Source organism: Passer domesticus, chromosome 3 (genome assembly GCF_036417665.1).
Source record: "Passer domesticus isolate bPasDom1 chromosome 3, bPasDom1.hap1, whole genome shotgun sequence".
Classification (NCBI taxonomy): Eukaryota; Metazoa; Chordata; class Aves; order Passeriformes; family Passeridae; genus Passer; species Passer domesticus.
This window is the reverse complement of record NC_087476.1, coordinates 87,585,978-87,604,704: the sequence shown is the minus strand read 5'-3', so window position 1 is coordinate 87,604,704 and position 18,727 is coordinate 87,585,978. Positions and strand designations below refer to the sequence as shown.

Sequence of the window (18,727 nt, the reverse complement as noted above, 5' to 3'; positions counted from 1 at the left end):
CTCAGCTGTCTAGCAGCGGAGCTGTGAGATGTAACAGCTCGAGGAACTTGGTTTTGTACAGGTGTGCTGCAGAAGTAAAACCAGCTGAGTCTACATGTTGAGCTTGCTTGTTTATTTGAGTAATTTTGGAAACGTTGCCATTCCTGACACTGCAGCTGTGTTTTTGAGGTCAGTAGGAGCAGGACATGGACATGTACAGCAGTAAAAGAGTGATGGTGTGGCAGAGAGGTTTAATCTAGCCTTGCAGGAATTCATGGATTTGAGTGGAAAGTACTATTAACTCTTGCATCATGAGGATGCAATCCTAGTTGCACGTAGGGCTGTACGTACCCACATGCTGGTAAGGAATGAAGTTTACTTTTAGAGTCTCTGTGTGTACACATACCTGTCAAAAATATATTTTCATAGGTCCTCCATCTCTCAGAGAATGTCATCGTCGCTGGTACCCACAGCAGTCCGAGGTTAGCTGGCTGTGTTGGCACAAGGTTCCCCTGCAGCAGAGCCCTGCCAAGGCAAACAGCCTGTAGCAGCTCCGTGCTGCTGGGTGCCTCCATCACCCCTGCACACAGCCACAGCTGCTCACAGGAAGCACTTTTCCTCACTGGGAAGGGAAAACTTGCATTTAATTTGGGGACTGGCATTCTCCAGCTTTGGAAAACATTTCAAAATTTTGCAGAAAGAAGATTGTTCCTGAGGTGTGGTCAGCTGGAGGAAGCCTTAGGTGGTGTTTGGCTAGTTTGTGTCTTATGATTCTGGGTGTGCTTCCAGGTCCCAGTCATGCTACCTCCTTTTTCCTGTGTGTGCTTACCCATAATACCACTGGCAATAACTGAGCTGTTCTTGGGAACACCTATGGCCCTTTAAGTACCTTTTGTACATCTTTCTTCATCTCTGAAAATAGAGGTTCTTCAAAAACAGCTTTGCCCCACTTAGGATGATATTGAAAAGTTCTGGCAAGTAAAACCTGTGATAACTTAATTCAGCAGGGAATGTAAAGGTAAAATGGGTGAGAGTAAAGAAAAAGGCTACTTGATCACTTTTTAAAGTTAATGTACAATGGTGATAAATGAACTGTAAAGGAAAAGCTTTATGGCATAAAGTTGAGGGATCCCTAGTAGACTGTGGAGTGATTTCCCTGGGGCACAGTAGGATATGGATGGAGGCTGTGATATTTGTTGGGCAAAAGAGCAGCAGAAAAATTGAATTACAGGCATAGCCAGAGCATTTGGGGCTTGAGAGTTTCTGTCAAGTACAGATGAGGATGTATTTGCACACTTCTGACAGGAAACCTCGGCGAAGGAGCAAATCCTCCTCATCTGTCGTCTCTCCTTGGCCGGTAGTACCGATTACCAAGGTATCCGGGGAACAACGAGAAGTGCCCAAAATATACTTGGAAGTGAAAGTGCGGGGCAGTGCCGAGGAGCGTTCTGTGACGGGAGCGGGCAGAGCTGCCCCGCAACCTTGAACAGGAACGCGTCTGAGCGGTGTCCAAGATGCGTGTTATTCTTCCTCTAACGCCAGAGTGCTATTTGGCCCAATTACTTTAATAATAGGTGCAAGAAGCACAAAAGCCTTTATTTAAAAAAGAAGTAAAATAAAAGCCTAGCAGGACTTGCTCTTTCGTCTCGGCTCCCGGCTGCCTCGCCTCTCCTTGCCCCGGGCTGAGGCACCTCGGCAGCTGCCGGGCTGCGGCGAGTCCCTCCCGGGTGGTGCGGAGGGGAATAAATAGCCGGGCGGCGGCGCGGAGCCCTCCGCTCCCGCAGCCCCTCCACGTCACTTCGCAGCGAGCCGAGCACGTGGGGCGGGGAGATCGTATAAATCTCCCTCTCCCAGCGCGGCCGTGATGTTATCTGCTGGCACTCGTCCCTTCCGCGCAGGGAGAGCCGAGCGGCCGGGGGCAGCAGGCGGGGGGCGCCGGGCGGAGCGCTAGAGCCGCCGGGGACGGGGCCAGCCCCAGCCCCGCGGGGGAGGCCGGCGGGCGGGGAGAGAGGCGCTGCGCTGCGGCCAGCCCCGGGCGGCCGGCTCCGCGCCTGAGACCCGCGGGAGGCTGCCGGGGCGCGGCGGCGCAGCCTCGCTGACTGCGGCGCGGGGTTGGCGTTTCGGAAGGAGGAGGAAGAGGAGGGAGCTGGGAAGAGCTGTGCGGCGCGTAGCGGCCCGGGCGGGGTTGGGTCGGTGCATGCGGCGCGGGGCGCACGCAGCAGCCTGCGGGACGCGGCCGGACGAGAGATCGCCGCTCGCCGCGGGCGCCGGGCGCTGCCGCGGGGCCGGAGCCGCCGCCTGCCGCTGCGCTGCGCCCGGGCCGGGCGCGGGGGCCGGAGCTCGGCGCTGCCGGGCGCACACGTGCGCGGCTCTCGGTACCCGCCCGTGCCGCCGCGGGGGCTGAGCGGCGCCGGGCGCGGGGCGGTGCCTCTGCCCGCCGGGAGCCGTCGGGCGCCGCGGGCGCACGGCGGGGCTCAGCGCCGCGCCGGCACCCTCTGTTTGCCGGCTGTGGCAGCGCCCTGTGATTCCCATCCCTGCGCCTTTTCGCCCTCCTTCTTTTTTTTTTTTTCGTTTTTTTCCTCCCCCTTTTCTCCCCCCATCCCCCCCCCCCCCCCCCCTTCAGATTTTTGTTTTACAGCGCGCTGAGAGCAGCCTCTCTGCCATTTACTTGATTTGCAAGTTTGTTGTGTCTATTTTTCTTCCTCTTTTTTTCTGTCCGGCTCCTTCCACTCCCGAATTTTTATCTAATTGTAGCAACTTGCTTTTTCTTTTTCTTTTTTTTTTTTTTTAATTATTATTATTGCTGGGTGGTTTTTTTCACTAGCGCCTCCCGTGCGTTATCCGATTGCGAGCCACCCTCGCAGCCAGGTTTTTAAGAGCATTTTGTCTGCAGATCCCCCCTTTGTTTGCACAGATCCCCCTTCTTTTTTAAAATTTTTTTTCTTGTTGTCGTTCGTTGTTAAAGTCACTTTTTTTTTGTTTGTTTGTTTGGGTTTTTCTGGTTTTTTGTTGCGGGGAGGCGCTGTATTTAAACACTTAAAATGCACTGCTATCTCCTGAGCGTGCTCCTCACCGTGGATCTGGCCACCGTGGCTCTCAGCTTGTCTACCTGCAGCACCCTCGACATGGATCAGTTTATGCGCAAGAGGATCGAGGCAATCCGAGGGCAAATCTTGAGCAAACTGAAGCTCACCAGCCCCCCGGACGAGTACCCCGAGCCCGAGGAGGTGCCCCCCGAGGTCATCTCCATCTACAACAGCACAAGGGACCTGCTGCAGGAAAAAGCCAACCACAGAGCTGCCACTTGCGAGAGGGAGAGGAGCGACGAGGAGTATTATGCCAAAGAAGTTTACAAAATAGACATGCAGCCTTTGTACCCCGAAAGTAAGTCCTCTGTGTTTGTGCATGTGTGCGTAGTTTCGCCCCCGAGGCTTAGCGGTGCTCAGCCCCTTTAAATAGGACCCCCGGGCATCGTACTCTGCCTTCTTTGCTCGGCTCGCTTGTCTTCCTCAGCATCGTTTAGGTGGAGGCTTCTAGGGATTAATTTAGGTGACGGGGCATACATGACTGGGTGGGTATGTTGTGGGGAATCACCTGTTGCCCCAGACTCGCGAGGTTTCCAGACCCCTCTGAAGTCACCCAGGGATTCCTGAGGGTGCCTCTGCTGCCACCACCACGTACCTGAGCAGAGCTCCCCCTTCCCGGGATCCCACTCCCTCCCCAGCACCGAGTGTAGCTCCCCGGCAGCCCCGTGTACAGCCCCGTGTACAGCCAACATCTTTCCACTGCTCTTGTTTCCCTTGGAGTGTCTGGAACGGGCAGGTTTCCATCTCTCCATAACTGAAAAGAAAAGGAGGTCTTAAAAAAAAAAGTTGCCAGCTCGTCTTGTCTGTGTCCCTTTAGAACATTGTCCCTCAGACTGCTGTTCGCATAGGTGCTCAGAAAGGACGGAGACGGCCTCCCTCCTCTTCCCACTTCAACTAGCCGCCCCTTTCGGTTCGTGGGCACTTTTCATTTCAGATACAGAAAAACTTTTCCCTTTTGGGTAGCCTCAGTTCTTGGAACCTGCCTCAGCCCATCTACCTTTTGGTGTTTTTAACAACCTTCTGGTGATCCATGCCACGTTTTGCACAAAAAGAAAAAAAAAAAAAGAAAAAAAAAGGTACAAATGCTCTGTGCTGACCAAATCCACTTACAGTGATTAATAATCATAATGACACGCCTTTTTATTTTGGTAGTGAAGCTTAAGTGCATAGAAAAAAAAGAAAAAGTACCGCACTGCCTTAAAAGAATGTAGATCATCATCATACCGAAGAAAGTGAAATACCAGAAGCAGAAAATAACTTCACTGTTCACATAACCAAACCCTAGTCCCTAGTCATTTCATTTAGCTTGCTTCCCTCCCCCACCACTTGATGCCCTATATACTTGCTGTCTGTTTCTCAAAAGCACATAGCTCTTGGTTAAATAGATAATTCAGCCATCTCAGTAACTTTATCCTAGAGTTTCTGGTTGCATTTTCCCCTTATTTATTTTTAGTTTAGCAAGTTGTGGCTTTGGGGCTTGCTCTGTCTTGCATGGGATAGTCCTAGGATGCCAGCCAAGGTATCTGAGCCCCACGCTCTGTGCAGCTGCCTCTCTTTCTTCCTTTAGTCTTAAATGACAACATCAGGTACAGGACATCCTGGCAGTCAGAGCCATTTTATTATTGTAATTATGGCACCATCCTTAATAGCCGTGATACATACACTCCACCCTTGTTACCCTTGGGGAAGAAATACTTTATTTTTAAAAAAAACCACCGCATATTTGGAGCCAAGTGGGTATGAGCAGAGCAGTTCAGTATAATTCATAGCCATAGCAAGAACACAGAAGTCGTGCTTGTTTTCCACGTTGATGTACTGTATTATTTTGCTGGTGGTTTTGGTAGAAGTCAGCACTTCCTTTTGAGACCTATTAGATCTTACCCAGGGGAGAGACGCAACTGTGGGCAAAGGTTGGGAAGACCTATAGCAGTGCCTTGGCTTGGGGAGTTGGCCCTATAGCAGAGAGTCTTTGAGAACTGTAAAGTGCATCCATCCTGAGCACATCTGTCCTCTCTCCTTGCTTCAGCAAACTGCAGAGAACCAATAGTCCAAAATGCAGCTGCATGCTTCCCAAAAAATTAAAATATCTGTGGTGTGTGACTTGGATGGTACTGACAAAAGAGGATCTATTTTTAAAACGTTGTCAGGGGCCAGATTTGGTCTGAAGTATCGATAGAGGCTTTGGAAGAGCAAAGGAGATTGCAGGTATCTACCAACAGAGTGCATCAGACGTTTGGGATCCGAGGGCCAGCTCGCAGCAAATCCAGCACTACTGTGCAAGGGCTGTCACTAACATCAGAGTAAGTAGGTTAACTGTTTTTCCACTGCTCTCTAGTTATTCTGGATGGAGCGAACCTTTCCAAAAAAGACAGTAAGGAAGAAATCACTCCACCATATTTTAAAGGAAGAAATTGAAAGCGCAGCTCTGGCGGCCACAGGCACTTTCTCCTAGGCATTTCAGAGTGGATTTTTTTAACTCTACGGTGTCTGCTGTGTTGGAGAGGGGTAGGAGGGAGAGGAAGATCAGTGTGAATGCACTGGAGGTCAAAAGCTGCTGGAAGGCAGGCATGGGAAAGATCAGTGGTTCAGTTTTTACCACAAGTTAACATTCAGAAACTGACTACAACCCAAGTATTACAAATATGCTCTAATTATACTCATAGTCAGCAATATATCACTACAGATCGCTGATAGATCTTCGTGGGGCATTTTGTAAAGTTCAGACTAAATATTTTTAGCAATGAGGAGATTTAAAAGGAAAACTATAAGAGATACTGTATATACCCTAAGGCATATTTTGTCTTAAATATTATCCTTGGCCAACTGTACTGTATAAATACAGTAAATATGAATAGAACTGGCAAGATGCCAATCTCCTGGGATGAATTTTAGTCAAGAAGGTATTTATGGGATATAAATAATACTGTGTCAACATTTAAAGAAGGGATCTGATTAGTTTTGAAATTATTCATATTAATCTTTTCACATGCTGTTAATTTAAGGCTTAAACTAAAGTTGTGCTAAGGTTTACTGATAGTTTGCACTGAGGAATTACGGGGGCATCTGGCTTGAGAGTCCACTTGAGGTTAAGGACACATCGAGATATAGGTGGAAATTCCGTGAGTCAGGGACTGCATGACCCAAAAGCAACAGATGCAAAAGAGGCACCAGAAAAAGTACTACAAAGACGATTGGAAAAAATAGAAAGATTTTGTCTGTCAAGCATGCCTTGTGCTTAGATCATGCTCATGCATCTGTATGAGTCTGAATCTCTCCTAAGTCCAGGTGGAAGGCAGAATTTGAGGTTTTTCATAGGAGTTTAAAGAGGAAGGTTGGATATGGTGTTCTCTGAGCACAACGTCAGAGAGTTCTTGGGAATTTTTTTGTCTAGACAAAGTTACCTGAGTAAATGCTTAAAACTGGTTATTGTGAATGCTGGATCACATTAGAAGCTTATTACTTACCAGTTGTTGACTGAATATCTAGGGCCTGATACTTAAGTTAGGTGATGATTGTCGTTGCACAAAGAGTAAACAGAAATTAAATGCCAGCATAATTAAGGAGTATGAATTGTAATGCCAATGAACAACAGGCATACTTGAGAAAAACAGGCAACACTCATATTTGGAGGCAAAGGCCATTCTATCTTCCTTCAAATCAATTTTTACTACAGTCAGTGAACTGCTTTGCAGTGATAGCTTAAGGCCAATGTAAGTAAATTTTTAAGTTTTCTGCATTCTTAAAGATAGGTTTATAAGTACTCATTAGCCTAAGAAAAGTTCTTCTGTGTTTGGGCCTGGTTTTTCAGGAGTTTTAAGCAACCTTAATGTGAAGGAGCCTCCATGGGTTCCATCCTGCACTGGTGGTTAGGATTAGTCTTCTCAGGAGCTCTGTCCCATGAATATTGCTTTACATAGGCCGTCCTTCTGCTGAATATTTGCCTCATGAAAGACAACATTATAAGCTGGCAGGGCACAATGGCATGCTTCTACTTTATCAAGGACTCAATTACCAGCAATTACACATTTGTGGGTTTCTTGTCTTCAGGTACCAGAACTGCTCCTGTAGACGGCTCCCAGCACGGACTGCATCATTACCACAATGTTAACAGCTCACCTGTGTTTGCATTTAGCACAACACAAAAGTCTAACCTGACAGGCTTTCCCGTGTTATTAATTATGGAAACAGACTCAGAAGGAACAACTTATTTTACAATTTTCTAGTTATGCCGGACCTATAGTTGTGGTCTGGAGCACCTCTTGGAGGAGGTTTGCCAGGCATACTCTGTGCATTACAAACAGCACCTGAAGCAATGTTAAGGCTTTCCCAAGGAGGGATGTGGTGGGGGGAACAGTTCCTTATTCCTTAAGGAATGGCATTTAATGCAGTATTCAGAGGTGAAGACCCCAGTGAATTGCAAATGGCTTTAGAAAGGCACAGGGTAATTTTGTCGACAGTAGTCCTCTACATACTGAGAGGGATAATAAAATAACATGCTCTGGTGGACTAATGAAGGGCAGCACCACATGTGCTTCCTGCCTGGCTTCTGAATCACCAGCCACTTTTACTGTAAGCAGGGTGCCAAGCTGGGAAGCAGGGGGAAAGGTCCAAGAGGCAGTGTGGAATGATACATGGTCCTTGAGTTATTTCCAGAAGATGAAGCCTAACTTCTGGAAAAGTATGAAAAACTAAGTGCCCATGACCCCCTCTTTAATACTGCATGGTCAGATGAGCTACAATACAGAGCTATATTCCCAAGTCCCTTCCGTAACCCTCCTGGAATTTCTCTCTAGCGGCTGTTTGAAAGAGGCACTTTTCACTGCAGTTTGGTGAGTGAGAAGATTTGACAGAATTGTGGAATCATTTAGTTTGTAAAAGACTTTCCATGACAGCTGAGTACAAGTGTTAACCTATCACTGTGAAGTTCACCACTAAGCCTTGTCCCTATGTGCCACAGCTATACTTTTAAATACCTCCAGGGATGGTGACTCAACCACTTCCTGGGCAGCCTGTTCCCATGCTTAAAAGCCCTTTTGGTGAACATGCAGCAGTGCCCCTGCTGCTCCCCACCCTCCAGCCATTGGCAGTGTAAGTATTTTATAGTCCCAAAGACCTTTCTGGAAATGTGCCCTTGTGTTCTCGTGGCTGGAGATGTGCAGGGGTGCTCAGAGCTTGTGCTGCTCTTGCTGGCTCTGCCTGCAGGACTAGTGTGAGTAGGTGACCGAGTGAGGAAAGCAGAGCATAATCTTCATTAGATACTGGTTTTAGCCTTGCTCCTCTTTAGTACTCTGCATGAGAACTGTAGTGGCCATCAGGATGGCTGTGCTACTTTGAAGCTACTACTTCCAGCATTTTGCTGTCAGCTTGGGATTCCTGTCTGCACCATAGCTGAGGAAAAGGATGAATGAGAGAACTGGCTGTCATTCTCAGTGAGCTTCTTCAGCACAGTCCTGAAGCACAGAGCTTCACACACATGAACAGGCTCATTAGCATTAAGGCTCTGTGTATGCCTAATTAGCTTCCTGAGTTGGTGCCCAATTTATGGTGCATTTGTAGGGATGAACAAAGCCAGACAGTTCAAATCCCTCCACTGTGTTGAAATCTGCCACTGGGGCATGGAAGCCCTGTGAGAAGGAAATGCTTTACAGCATGTTTTAGAGGGGAAAGAAGAGACTCTTCAGTGATTCTGAAGAGGCCTGACCCTGTTGGGCAGCTGCTTCCTTTGCCTTTGTACTGATGTGCTAGACTGCACAGATAGATGGATAAAGAGAGGAACCCCAGGGTATGGTGACAAAACGAGTTATGAGTGAAGACACGAAAACATTTTCTTTCCTGTTGTGAAACCACATGCAGCAGGTTTTCAAGCAGGCAGTTTTTAGCTTGAGGATGATATGCTCCCCAGGTATTATTTAATGTAATAATGTGTTACGGATGTTTCTGCTGGTTTGTTTAGATTAAAAGGATTGGCTTGGTCATTTGTTTAGGGAAAGCTCGCACCCTGCCTTCCACCACAGGCTGTTGCTTGCTTCCCCTTCAGTCTGTGCTGTGGATAGTCAGTACCTAGCTCCAGCATCAGTCTCAGTTGGCTTCCTGTAGTAGTCAATCTGAAGAAGCAATGTTTCTTCTTAAAACATCTCCCCTTGTGCTTGTCCTTGCTGTCTGTGCCGTGTTAAGTGATTGCAGCTGGGCACCCAACTGTACAAAACATGCAGCTGCAAGGTATAGAGAAGAAACTGAAAGATTTGTCTGTATCAAGACAATAAAATGTTGGTGGGGAAAAACCCTTAGTGTCAAGGGTTGTGTTTTATCTCCTTCCAGTGTGACCAGTGGTGTTTGGATTTATGAATTACTCATGAGCCGGTTCACTGCTCTGGTTCTCTTAGCTCGAATGGCACAGGATTGGCTTTACAGAAGTGAAGAACTAGACCTGGCTTTGTTAGACCTCTCTGGTCTTTATAGTTTTTTACATGTTTTTGGTGCTATGCAAGTTGGTCCACAGTAGAGAAGTTGCTTCTTTGGATAAAAGAGCATTCTTTAAAACAACCAAGTTTTCCAAAGGGAACATGGCAGTTCATGCCACTGGGAAAGCTTCTGGCTCCTTGTCTTGGAGGCTTTGTTGGATGAGTTATGGCAGCTGTGCAGAGAGACTGCTTGCTCACTGTGAACAGACAGGCTTGCTGAAATACATCTTATGTTGTTGGGGCTCTCTGGCATCTGTGTGTGGTTTCCAGGAGATGCTGGACCTCACAGGCACCCCTGCAGCAGATTTGTGGCAGAGGGTGTGGAGAGGATCTTCAGAACATCTCTCTCTTGTTCAGGTTTTAATTTGGACAGTGACTGAGGAGTGCTCCTCATTTCAGCTGTGATGCTCATTGATATATTCAGGCTCTTCACTGTAGAGCTGAGCTTTTCCCCTCTGAATCCTCCTTAGGAAAGGAGCCTCTTTTTGCTGTTATATAGTACTTAGTACAGTGTGGTGCTGACTTCAGGTTATTAAAAATAACTATATAAATTATAAAACATAAGTTGACCTCATAGCTGACCCTGCTTTGAGCTGGAGGTTGGACTTCCAACATGAATTAACCTGTAATCCTTGTAATACTACATTTTAATACAAGGAAAACAATGCATTGTATTTCAGCTTCCACAGGGTGGTCTTGATTCAAGTGTCACCACATTTCTAAAGATATGCTGTTTTCTGCCAGTCTTGGATTTGTCCCTCTATAGTAGCTTTCTTGCATCAAAATGTTCCTGTTCTTCTCTCCCTCTGCACAGTTTTATTTTGTTTTTCTTGCTTGAATGTTGCTTTTCAAATAAGCATGTTAAGTTGCATGAAAATAGACTACTGTATTGGACTTCAGCAAAAGCTGTGGCATAGTTTTAGGCAAACTGAGGAGGGGTGGGGAATGAAAATGTTGTGATACTGACCTTTCACTTTGCTTGTTTGGCTCCTTCCCATCCTATCTAACCCACACTGCACTGACAAATACCGCATCTGTCTTGACAGGCAAGTTCACAAATAACCATTCATTCATAACTTGGAGCTGCTGTAAGACTCCTTATGGATTGCTTAATCTGACAGTTGTGCATTTGAGCAGAGACTTTGAAGCAGAGACTGCAGAATGACCGTGAGTTCAGTCTGACTTTGTGAAAGCAAAGAGGGAGGTCTCGTGTGAAAGAGGATACTGTACTCAAGGGTGCATTGCGTGTGTGCATGCATGCACACACGCGCGTGCATACATTTTAAAGTATTAAAACATCTGTTGTTGCCAAAGCTCAAATTGGAATGTTCTGGGAAAGATAATTTAATTTTTAGCTTCTGGATTCATTTCAGTGATGGTAATTTCAACACTTCCCGGGGAGAGTCTATCGGTGGTTATGTGCATCAAATGCAGCAGTAAATCTGTCATTCTTTCCATTTCAGTTTTTCAGGCTTACAACTTCGTTATTTTTCCCTGTTTGGCTGCTGTTAGTATCCAATGTTTTCCCTGGCTTCATCTCTTTTAAACCCCTGCTTTGAATTTTAAAAGGCAAGCTAAGCCTGTTGAAGTTCCTTCTCTTACTTGTTTTTGTTTACTTACAGCATTTGCAATTCAGGAGCTAGCTCAGCTGAAATAGTGATGGTAATATTTCTTTACCATAGTGATGATTAAAAGATAGGAATCAGAACATGTTTGGCTTCATTTCTTGGGGTGGAAAAAAACCCCCAATCCACAAAATCCCCCAACCCTGTGGGTGAACTTTGTAATCACAAGGCTGAAAAACTTATATGTGTAAGCAGCACTGACTCTTTTGAAGTGGTCAGAGAGCACTCGCAATCACTTATTTGATGAAGACTTCTGTAAGATAGTACTTATTAATCCTGAGCCCGCAGTTGTGTTTACAGCTGATCTCCAGTACCCCAAATTGAGAGAGCAGTCCTTGCTTATTTGAGTGGGCATTGTCCAATATGTATAAAATTACTTCTCTTGGGCTTTTGGCAAACAGCCATAAAGATCTCTTGGACTGCCAAGATGTACACTGGGAAGAACACCTGCAAAACTTTACATCTCCCAAACTGCGTGTAAAAACAATGCTGCAAATTCAGGCTCTTCTGATGCAGCAGTGGGTTGAAACAATGGCACAAGTGGCGATCAGGGCCTGGTGTTCACCAGAGCCTGGGGCAGGCTGCTGGTCCTTGTCCCATCTCTACTTGGTCTCGTGGGTGCCCAGACTAGCAAAGCTGAGAGACATCTCTGCTCTTCCTGACTGTGGAGGGGCAGCTCTGCCCTTTGCATCACAGTTCCTGGCCTTTGTGCTTTGAGGCTTTGGTGCAGGAATTGATCCAGCTGACTGGAGAATAATTAAGCAGAGCACTTAATGAATGCCTAGTAAGCAGGATTTATGGATGCCACGGTTCAGGTCCACTGGCAGTTCATTTCTGCCTTCAAATGCCTGCAGGGGATAGAAGGGATATTTGCCTTCAGGGAAGGATAAATGATATATTGTATTCTCCAACGTGATAGGACATTGTAAGCAGTCTCGAGATATGTTGGATCTGTGCAGATCATTGATGTTCTCATTCTCGCCTAATCTCCAAGAGATCCAACCCAGTTTTCTTGGCTGTTGCAGTTGGCTCTGGGCCTCACTGGCAGAGCAAGGGCTTGTATGTCTTGTGCCAATCACTGCTTTATGCTGAGATTTTTCTTGATGCACGCTTTGGAAGTGAAGTAGCCACATTTCAACACTGAGGTTTGCTGAAAGATATCTGTAGGTTTCGCTTGTCATGCTCATTGCATGTTTATCCAGCCCACAATGGCAGGCTATTGCAGCAGACACACATCTCTAGGCCTGTGATGGGGGAACAAGTTCCAGCTTTCTTCAAAACCAATCTGCTGTTCTGATCTGGTGGTGTGATAGGAACTGAGAGGATCCCTGCCAGGATATACAGTGTGCAAAGCAAGGAAGCTAAGTGAGCAGCTTTGGCCCAGTTTGGAGAGACTCAGAATGGATTGTTGGGGACCTGACCTTTCTCTCCCTCTTTGAATCTGGATTCCCCTGTTGCAGCTTGCGTTTCTCTTGCATCTGATGCTAGGAGCCATGTATTTGGAAGTTTCACGTTTCCCTTTCTAATCAGGGAAGAAAAGAGCCCCAAAAGAATCTAGAAAAAGAGATATTTATGAAGGTGGCCATAGTCTGAGTTACAGCAATATAATGTGTCTGAAGGAACTTGCCTCCTTCCAAGATGCAGTCCCATTATTTACCACACTGTATTGGGAAACCTAATTTTCTCTCGCTGGAAGTGTATTTGTTGAGGTGGAGTCTGGAAAGGAATCAGCCTCATGCACACTTGCCACCACTGGGCCAGCTATACATGCGATACAGTCAAACCTTTCCATTTCTCTGCCTTTTGAGAGTATGTTCCCCAGATTAAGGGCCCTGGTCCAAAGCCTGTTGGAAGTCTTTCCACTGGCTGCAGAAGTCATTGGTCAGGTATTAAGTGTGATTCATTTGTTTCAGGGAGTGGCTACATCTCCAATATATATTGGCGTGTATTACTGTAATGTGGTGCTTTCACCTTTATTGAGCTTCCACTGGAGACATTCTTCTGCATAAGGCCCTGAAAAACAAAGACCACGTCTGAAAATAAACACCTTAGTTAGCCTTATTGATGGCCTACATTTGTTGGCCTATGTCATCTGGGATCAGCATATGGTGGCAATATGGCAAGAACTGCAGAATGCAGGGAAGGAGGAATGAGTTGAAGTCCTGTGCTTCTTAGGTATTCCACATCTTCCCCGGTCTAAAATAAATGACCATCTGACTGCAAAGGTCTTGGCAAATAAACGTGCCATAATATATCTTTATCATCCTCCCTACAGCGAGTTTTTGTCTAGAAGTTCATCACTTCACATCCAGAGGCTTCTTAGAAACATGTGCAAAATCAGACCTCAGCGCCTGAAGCAGGGAAGAATCTAAAGCTTTGACTAAGAATGTGGCAGATCTCTGTGCAGTGGACTGTAAAGAAAGGTCAGGGCTAAGCCAACAAGATGTTTTTATGTTATCAATAAAATCTTAGAAGTCAGTTCTGCATAGAGCAGGAGCCAAGAAGACCATTTCTGAAAGTTGGTTTGCTACATGATACATTCTGAGTTTACAAACTGGAAAGCCAAGAAGTTTGGGAACAGGAGCTGTGCTTATAGCATGAAGGTGAGTGTGGTTTTACATAAAGCCTCTCTGACTTGATGTGTCTCTAAGCTCACAAAATAACAAGTTAACTTCTGAGATACTTTTTTTTGCATGGATGAAGAGCTGGAGCAATTTAATTTGAGTCAGTAAAGTCACTCCAGATTTTTTCCTGTGATGTGGAAACTGGATTCTGTGCAGCAGTTGTTTAGGCAAGAAGAACAGTCACTGAGGCCAGGGCTTTAACCAGCACCTAAAGGAGTGGTTTCTTTTTAGCCTTTGAGAATACCAGCCTTTTGTTCAGACGAAGACTGAGGCAGTTAAATCTGCTTTTCTGATAAGAAATGTCCTGAATGCTGTTTTGTGTCATATTTGTATTACTATGGTACACTTCTCAAAGCCTGAAAAGACTTAACCTACAGCATAGGTTGTTGGGGTTTTGTGTGTTTCCTTTTTTGCAAAAAAGCAAAAAGTTAGGTTTGTATTCTGTCTATGTGGTACTTCCTGTGTCCTGATGGGATGAAATTTCATTTGATTCGGGATATGAAACCAAATGTTTTGGATCTTGTTTAATATAAGGTAATATTTTAATGTATTTTATTTTAGGGCCTTGTTTAAATTAAGGCACTTTAAGGATATAAGGTGCCTTAATTTAAGTACTGCCAGACCTGCAGGCAGCTTTCTAATTGAGCCTGTATGTTGCCTGGCAACTGAAGGAGATGCTCATCATGAGGTGTTCTTCTCAGAGTGTAATGTTTTCAGGCCTGTTCACACTCATTGCTCACCAACAGTTGCTCAATAGTTGCTCACACACATTGCTCAACTCAACAGTTGTTATCATACTTTGGAAAGGATGAGACTGATATTGCTCTAGGAAGTTTTGATAGAATGGACAGGTTAAAAAAGCTGGAGGCCCTCAGTATGGTCTTCTGATCGCTCTACCTGCATATTCCAGGCAATTGAGTTTTGAATTAATTCATTTTTGAAAGGGAGTTCACAGCACACTTGGTAAATTATTCCATTGTGATTATGTACAGGGACTAAAAATGGGTATCTTTATGGTTTAAGTTGTTTTGCTTCAAGTTCTAGCATTTGAATCTGCTTTAAACCTTCTCTTGCTGTTTTGAAGACCCATTGTCAGATTGGTGGGCTTTCTGTAGGTATCCACAGGAAAAAGGTTTTGGAGAGGGGAACAGATCTGGCTAAGAGTAAGCAGGTGTGGCTGCTGGAAGACCCTGCAATAAGCAGCCAGGAGTTTGGCACGGCCTGCTTTATCCATTTCAGGTGTCTTTCAGATCTGTAGACTGAGCAAGCCATATCTCTTTAAAATTAAGTGTGTTGTATGTAATCCATGAGATACTTCCTGGCCTTTTCAGTTATTCTCATGGCTCCCCTCTAAAACACCTCTGCTTTGTTCATATTCTGCTGAGGCTGTGGACAACAGTATTGGACACACTATTTCATGAGTGGCTGTGCTGTTATCAAGTTACACGGATATTGCAAGCTCCTTTGATTCAATACTACACAATTCATGCAGCTAACTTTGGCAGTAACTTTGCCAGGAGCTCTGTAAGAAGTTAAAATTCATGCTTGGGTAATTATCCACAGGGTCTCTCCCAAGTTCTTTTCAGAGGTGCTGACTATCAGATGGAGTCTCCTACTTTTTAAGTATGGTCCAGTTTCTCTGTCCTACAGCTGTATTCCCATACTGAAAAACATGGACATCTTGGTAATTCAGGATTCAAGTCACTCTGTTTTTAGTGCATCTTCTTCATTATTTAATACATCCATATCATTTTTGAATCTGCAGTTGATTAGTAATGGTTTGGTTTCTTTCCAGATGATGGATAAAAATATTAGATAGTAGAGTATAGTGAAATGGGACCTTGGTAGATGCTTTCCTCTCAGTAATGGTTTGCTGTATACCATTGTATTCGAAGTCTCATAAAAGCACAAGGCTTTGATTCATTTACTGCCTGGCCCTGTTTGTCTCTTGTTCATGTTTCCTAATGAAGCCATTATGTAGCACCAGCTTAAATGTCTTGCAGCTACCCAAGCACATTATATCAAAACAGTTGTCTTACCTACCCGTGTCACTCACTAAGGTACAGACCAGTGGCATCTCTTTTCCTGAGCTGCTGTAGATTATACTCCTGTGGATTATATATAAGTATATATACTTAGTTCCACTGAGCTCATTCTCATTCCCACACTTCACATATTTTTTCAGGGATCATTATAAGGCTGATTGTGTAAGTGCAATATCATGAATTGTCTGTTGAGGATCATGTATGAACAATTATGTTCTGCCTCAAATCTTTAAGGTAGTTTTAGGTGTTTAGGATTTATTGAAAGCTAGTTTTAATAATTTCCATTCTTCCCTGGACAGCTCTTCAGAAAGTCCTTATGGAAGTTACCCAGTCTTACTTGTTTTACAATGTTGTTTTAAGACCTTCTAAGTTGATGCTGAAATTAAAAAAAAAAAATCTGTTAACCTTATACTTGCCTAGCTTTTGTATCTACAGAAGTTTATTTCATATTTCTATACTACTACTTGAACAGTTTTTATGTAATGGAGGAATATCACTGTTAAGCTTCCTTAGTACTAAAGTAAATTTCATGTCTGTTTCTTGGCCATGGAGCTGGTCTTCCCATTTGTTTTTTTCTCATCTATTATCTGTTCTTGTTTTCTGATGTTATAGTAGTTCTCAGCAGCTGTTAGTTTTAGTTTTAGGGTTTTTTTGTTAACATATAGTTGCATTTTTAAATTTTATCTTAGGCTGGCATTCTTAAGGTTTCATTATGGTTCACAGACAGTTTTGTAGCCTGAGTGGTCTTTGTTGACTGTGTATCATTTCTACTTGTCCAGCAAGCTAAGTGTCTGTCCATTATCCTGTCCTGCTTTCTCTGTAAACACTTCTGTCCAATTGATTCAGTTGTATCATCGTATTCATTGTATCATCGTTATCATCTTCATCTTCATAGTACTAAAGGCATATGTTCAGTTATTTGGGACTTCCTGATTTTGTGCAGAACACGAGGTAATATCTTCTACCTGAGCTTTGAGTCTTGGCTGTCAAGCACCTCACTTCTGTCTTAAAAATAAGTCAGTACTTATGTCTGTCTCTTTGAAGTTGCTTCTTGTTGAAGTGCCAGCAACCTAAAATCAGGGTTCTGTAGAAACCAGCTCATCAGAAACTCACCATATTTCCTCAGGAACCAGGTGTAAAGACGTGGCCTGGCAGAGTTTGGTGGCCCTTGTGCTGGCAAAAGCATGAGGAGAGGTGGTACCCACCACTCCAAACTGCAGAGGGGTGGTGATGGGTTATCTGGGGCTCATACTATTGGCAGCTCTTTACTCTGAGAAGCAAGGGGCCAGACACTCCAGCTGTGAGGTTACTTCTCTTGCCAGAAACCATAATTTTGGAAGGCAAATAATATTTCTGGGTTTCTTTTCCATGTTCAATAGCACAAGACATGCGAGACCTCCAAGTCACTGACTCAGTTGGTGACTCCATGTGCAAAGTAGTTAGTGGATGTGTTCTTCCTTACCCCACCAAGAGGTCTGAGCCCTTAACCTATAAAGAAATTTCAATTGTACTAAAAATAGTGTAGAGGGCATAATGGATCATAAGTCATCCTAATAATTGCTACTTAGTAAAAGGACCTTGGCATTTGAGTTATCTGTACTTAAATAATAGGAGTTGGTATGGTTAAGGCACTAAATTGGAGCTAACTCTAGCAAGTATCTTCACGGAGCAATCTGTGTTGTTAATTATTTTCCAAGTTACTGTGTCAGTAACTTGGAAAGTTACTGACACAGTAACTTGGACAACACAGTAACTGGTCGCAAAGAGAGTGACCAGTTACTCTGCATTAATCCTCTCTGAGTTAGCCATGATTCCATCGTAGCAGGATTTGTGGCTAGCTGAACATGAAGCACTGCAGATTAGTTTATCCAGGTTTTGTTGTGCTGTTCTGTCCTGTCTGTGCTGCAACTTTTAATCCTTCCATGTCCATCTCTATAGCTATTTCTGGGCTCGGTGAGCAGACACATTTCCCATGGAGTAAGTGACGCATTTTAGGGATCTTCAGAGGTGGCCTGGGAGCTTCCTGGGCCAGCTGCAGTGAAGAAGCAGAAGAAGGAGTTGAAAGCTGAGCACCTTTGTATGGGCAGATAGGTGTGTGTTCCCCGCTTGCAGGCAGCCAGTGGCACTTCTAGTAGCTGCAGAGATTTCCTGAGAGAGGCTTAAAATCTTTGTGCTTTTCTGTTCCTGATTTGCACTGCAGCAGGGTGTAAATCGTTTTAATTGTAATTACTGTTACAAAGCAGGAAAGATTGAACAATTTTAATGTGGTTTAAAACTTTCACTTCCCTCTGTCTCTAGCATTCATCTGTTGTCTGCTGTCTTTATCTTAATCATTTAAAGATGTGTTGCCTGTGCTTTGAGTCTGTGAATCTTGACTTCTCTACAATGAAAAAAAACCCCAATGTAGTTTTCTTTTGCTTTTCCTTCTTCACGATACTTTTACTTCTTGTAAGTATAAATAATTCTTTTTTTCTTTTTTTTTTCTTCTCCGCAGAGTAAAAGGGTTGGACAATCCGATCTGCTTTTCTTGAAAATAACTTGCTTTCATTTCCTTCTGCAGCCAGGGAATAGTTTGGAAAGGCTGTTCTCTGGACCCTTGGCTGAGCAGGAGAAGGCAGCCAGCTGTACTGCTTGCCAGGGGAACAGGGAGCTTCCTGGCAGAGGTGGGGCGAGAGGAATGGAGCCTGTGTCGTGGGACTTGCTTTCATCTCTTCCACTTTCTGCAAGGCAGTCATGAAATTTCCTGACCACTGTTAGATCTTCCAGTTAGAATAGCTAACTAGTGAGGCCCACTTGTATAGAAAAAAAGTTATAAAGGGAGAAAATGCAGCTTGCTCTTATAAACAGCAATAGATTAAAAATAGTAATAAGGGAAGATGGGTGCTCCCATGTGTCTGGTCACCATCT

The 18,727-nt window shown here is 44.6% G+C and overlaps 1 protein-coding gene across 1 annotated transcript in view; it reads left to right on the top strand.

Annotated features, from left to right (window-relative positions):
- The first annotated feature begins 2,442 nt into the window (after positions 1 to 2,442).
- Positions 2,443 to 18,727, top strand: part of TGFB2 (transforming growth factor beta 2) — a 62,067-nt gene continuing 45,782 nt past the window's right edge. Inside the window, exon 1 of the mRNA XM_064414173.1 lies at positions 2,443 to 3,363. Within this exon, the coding sequence (XP_064270243.1) occupies positions 3,021 to 3,363 (343 nt within the window). The 5' untranslated portion in view covers positions 2,443 to 3,020. The remainder of the gene's footprint in view (positions 3,364 to 18,727) is intronic.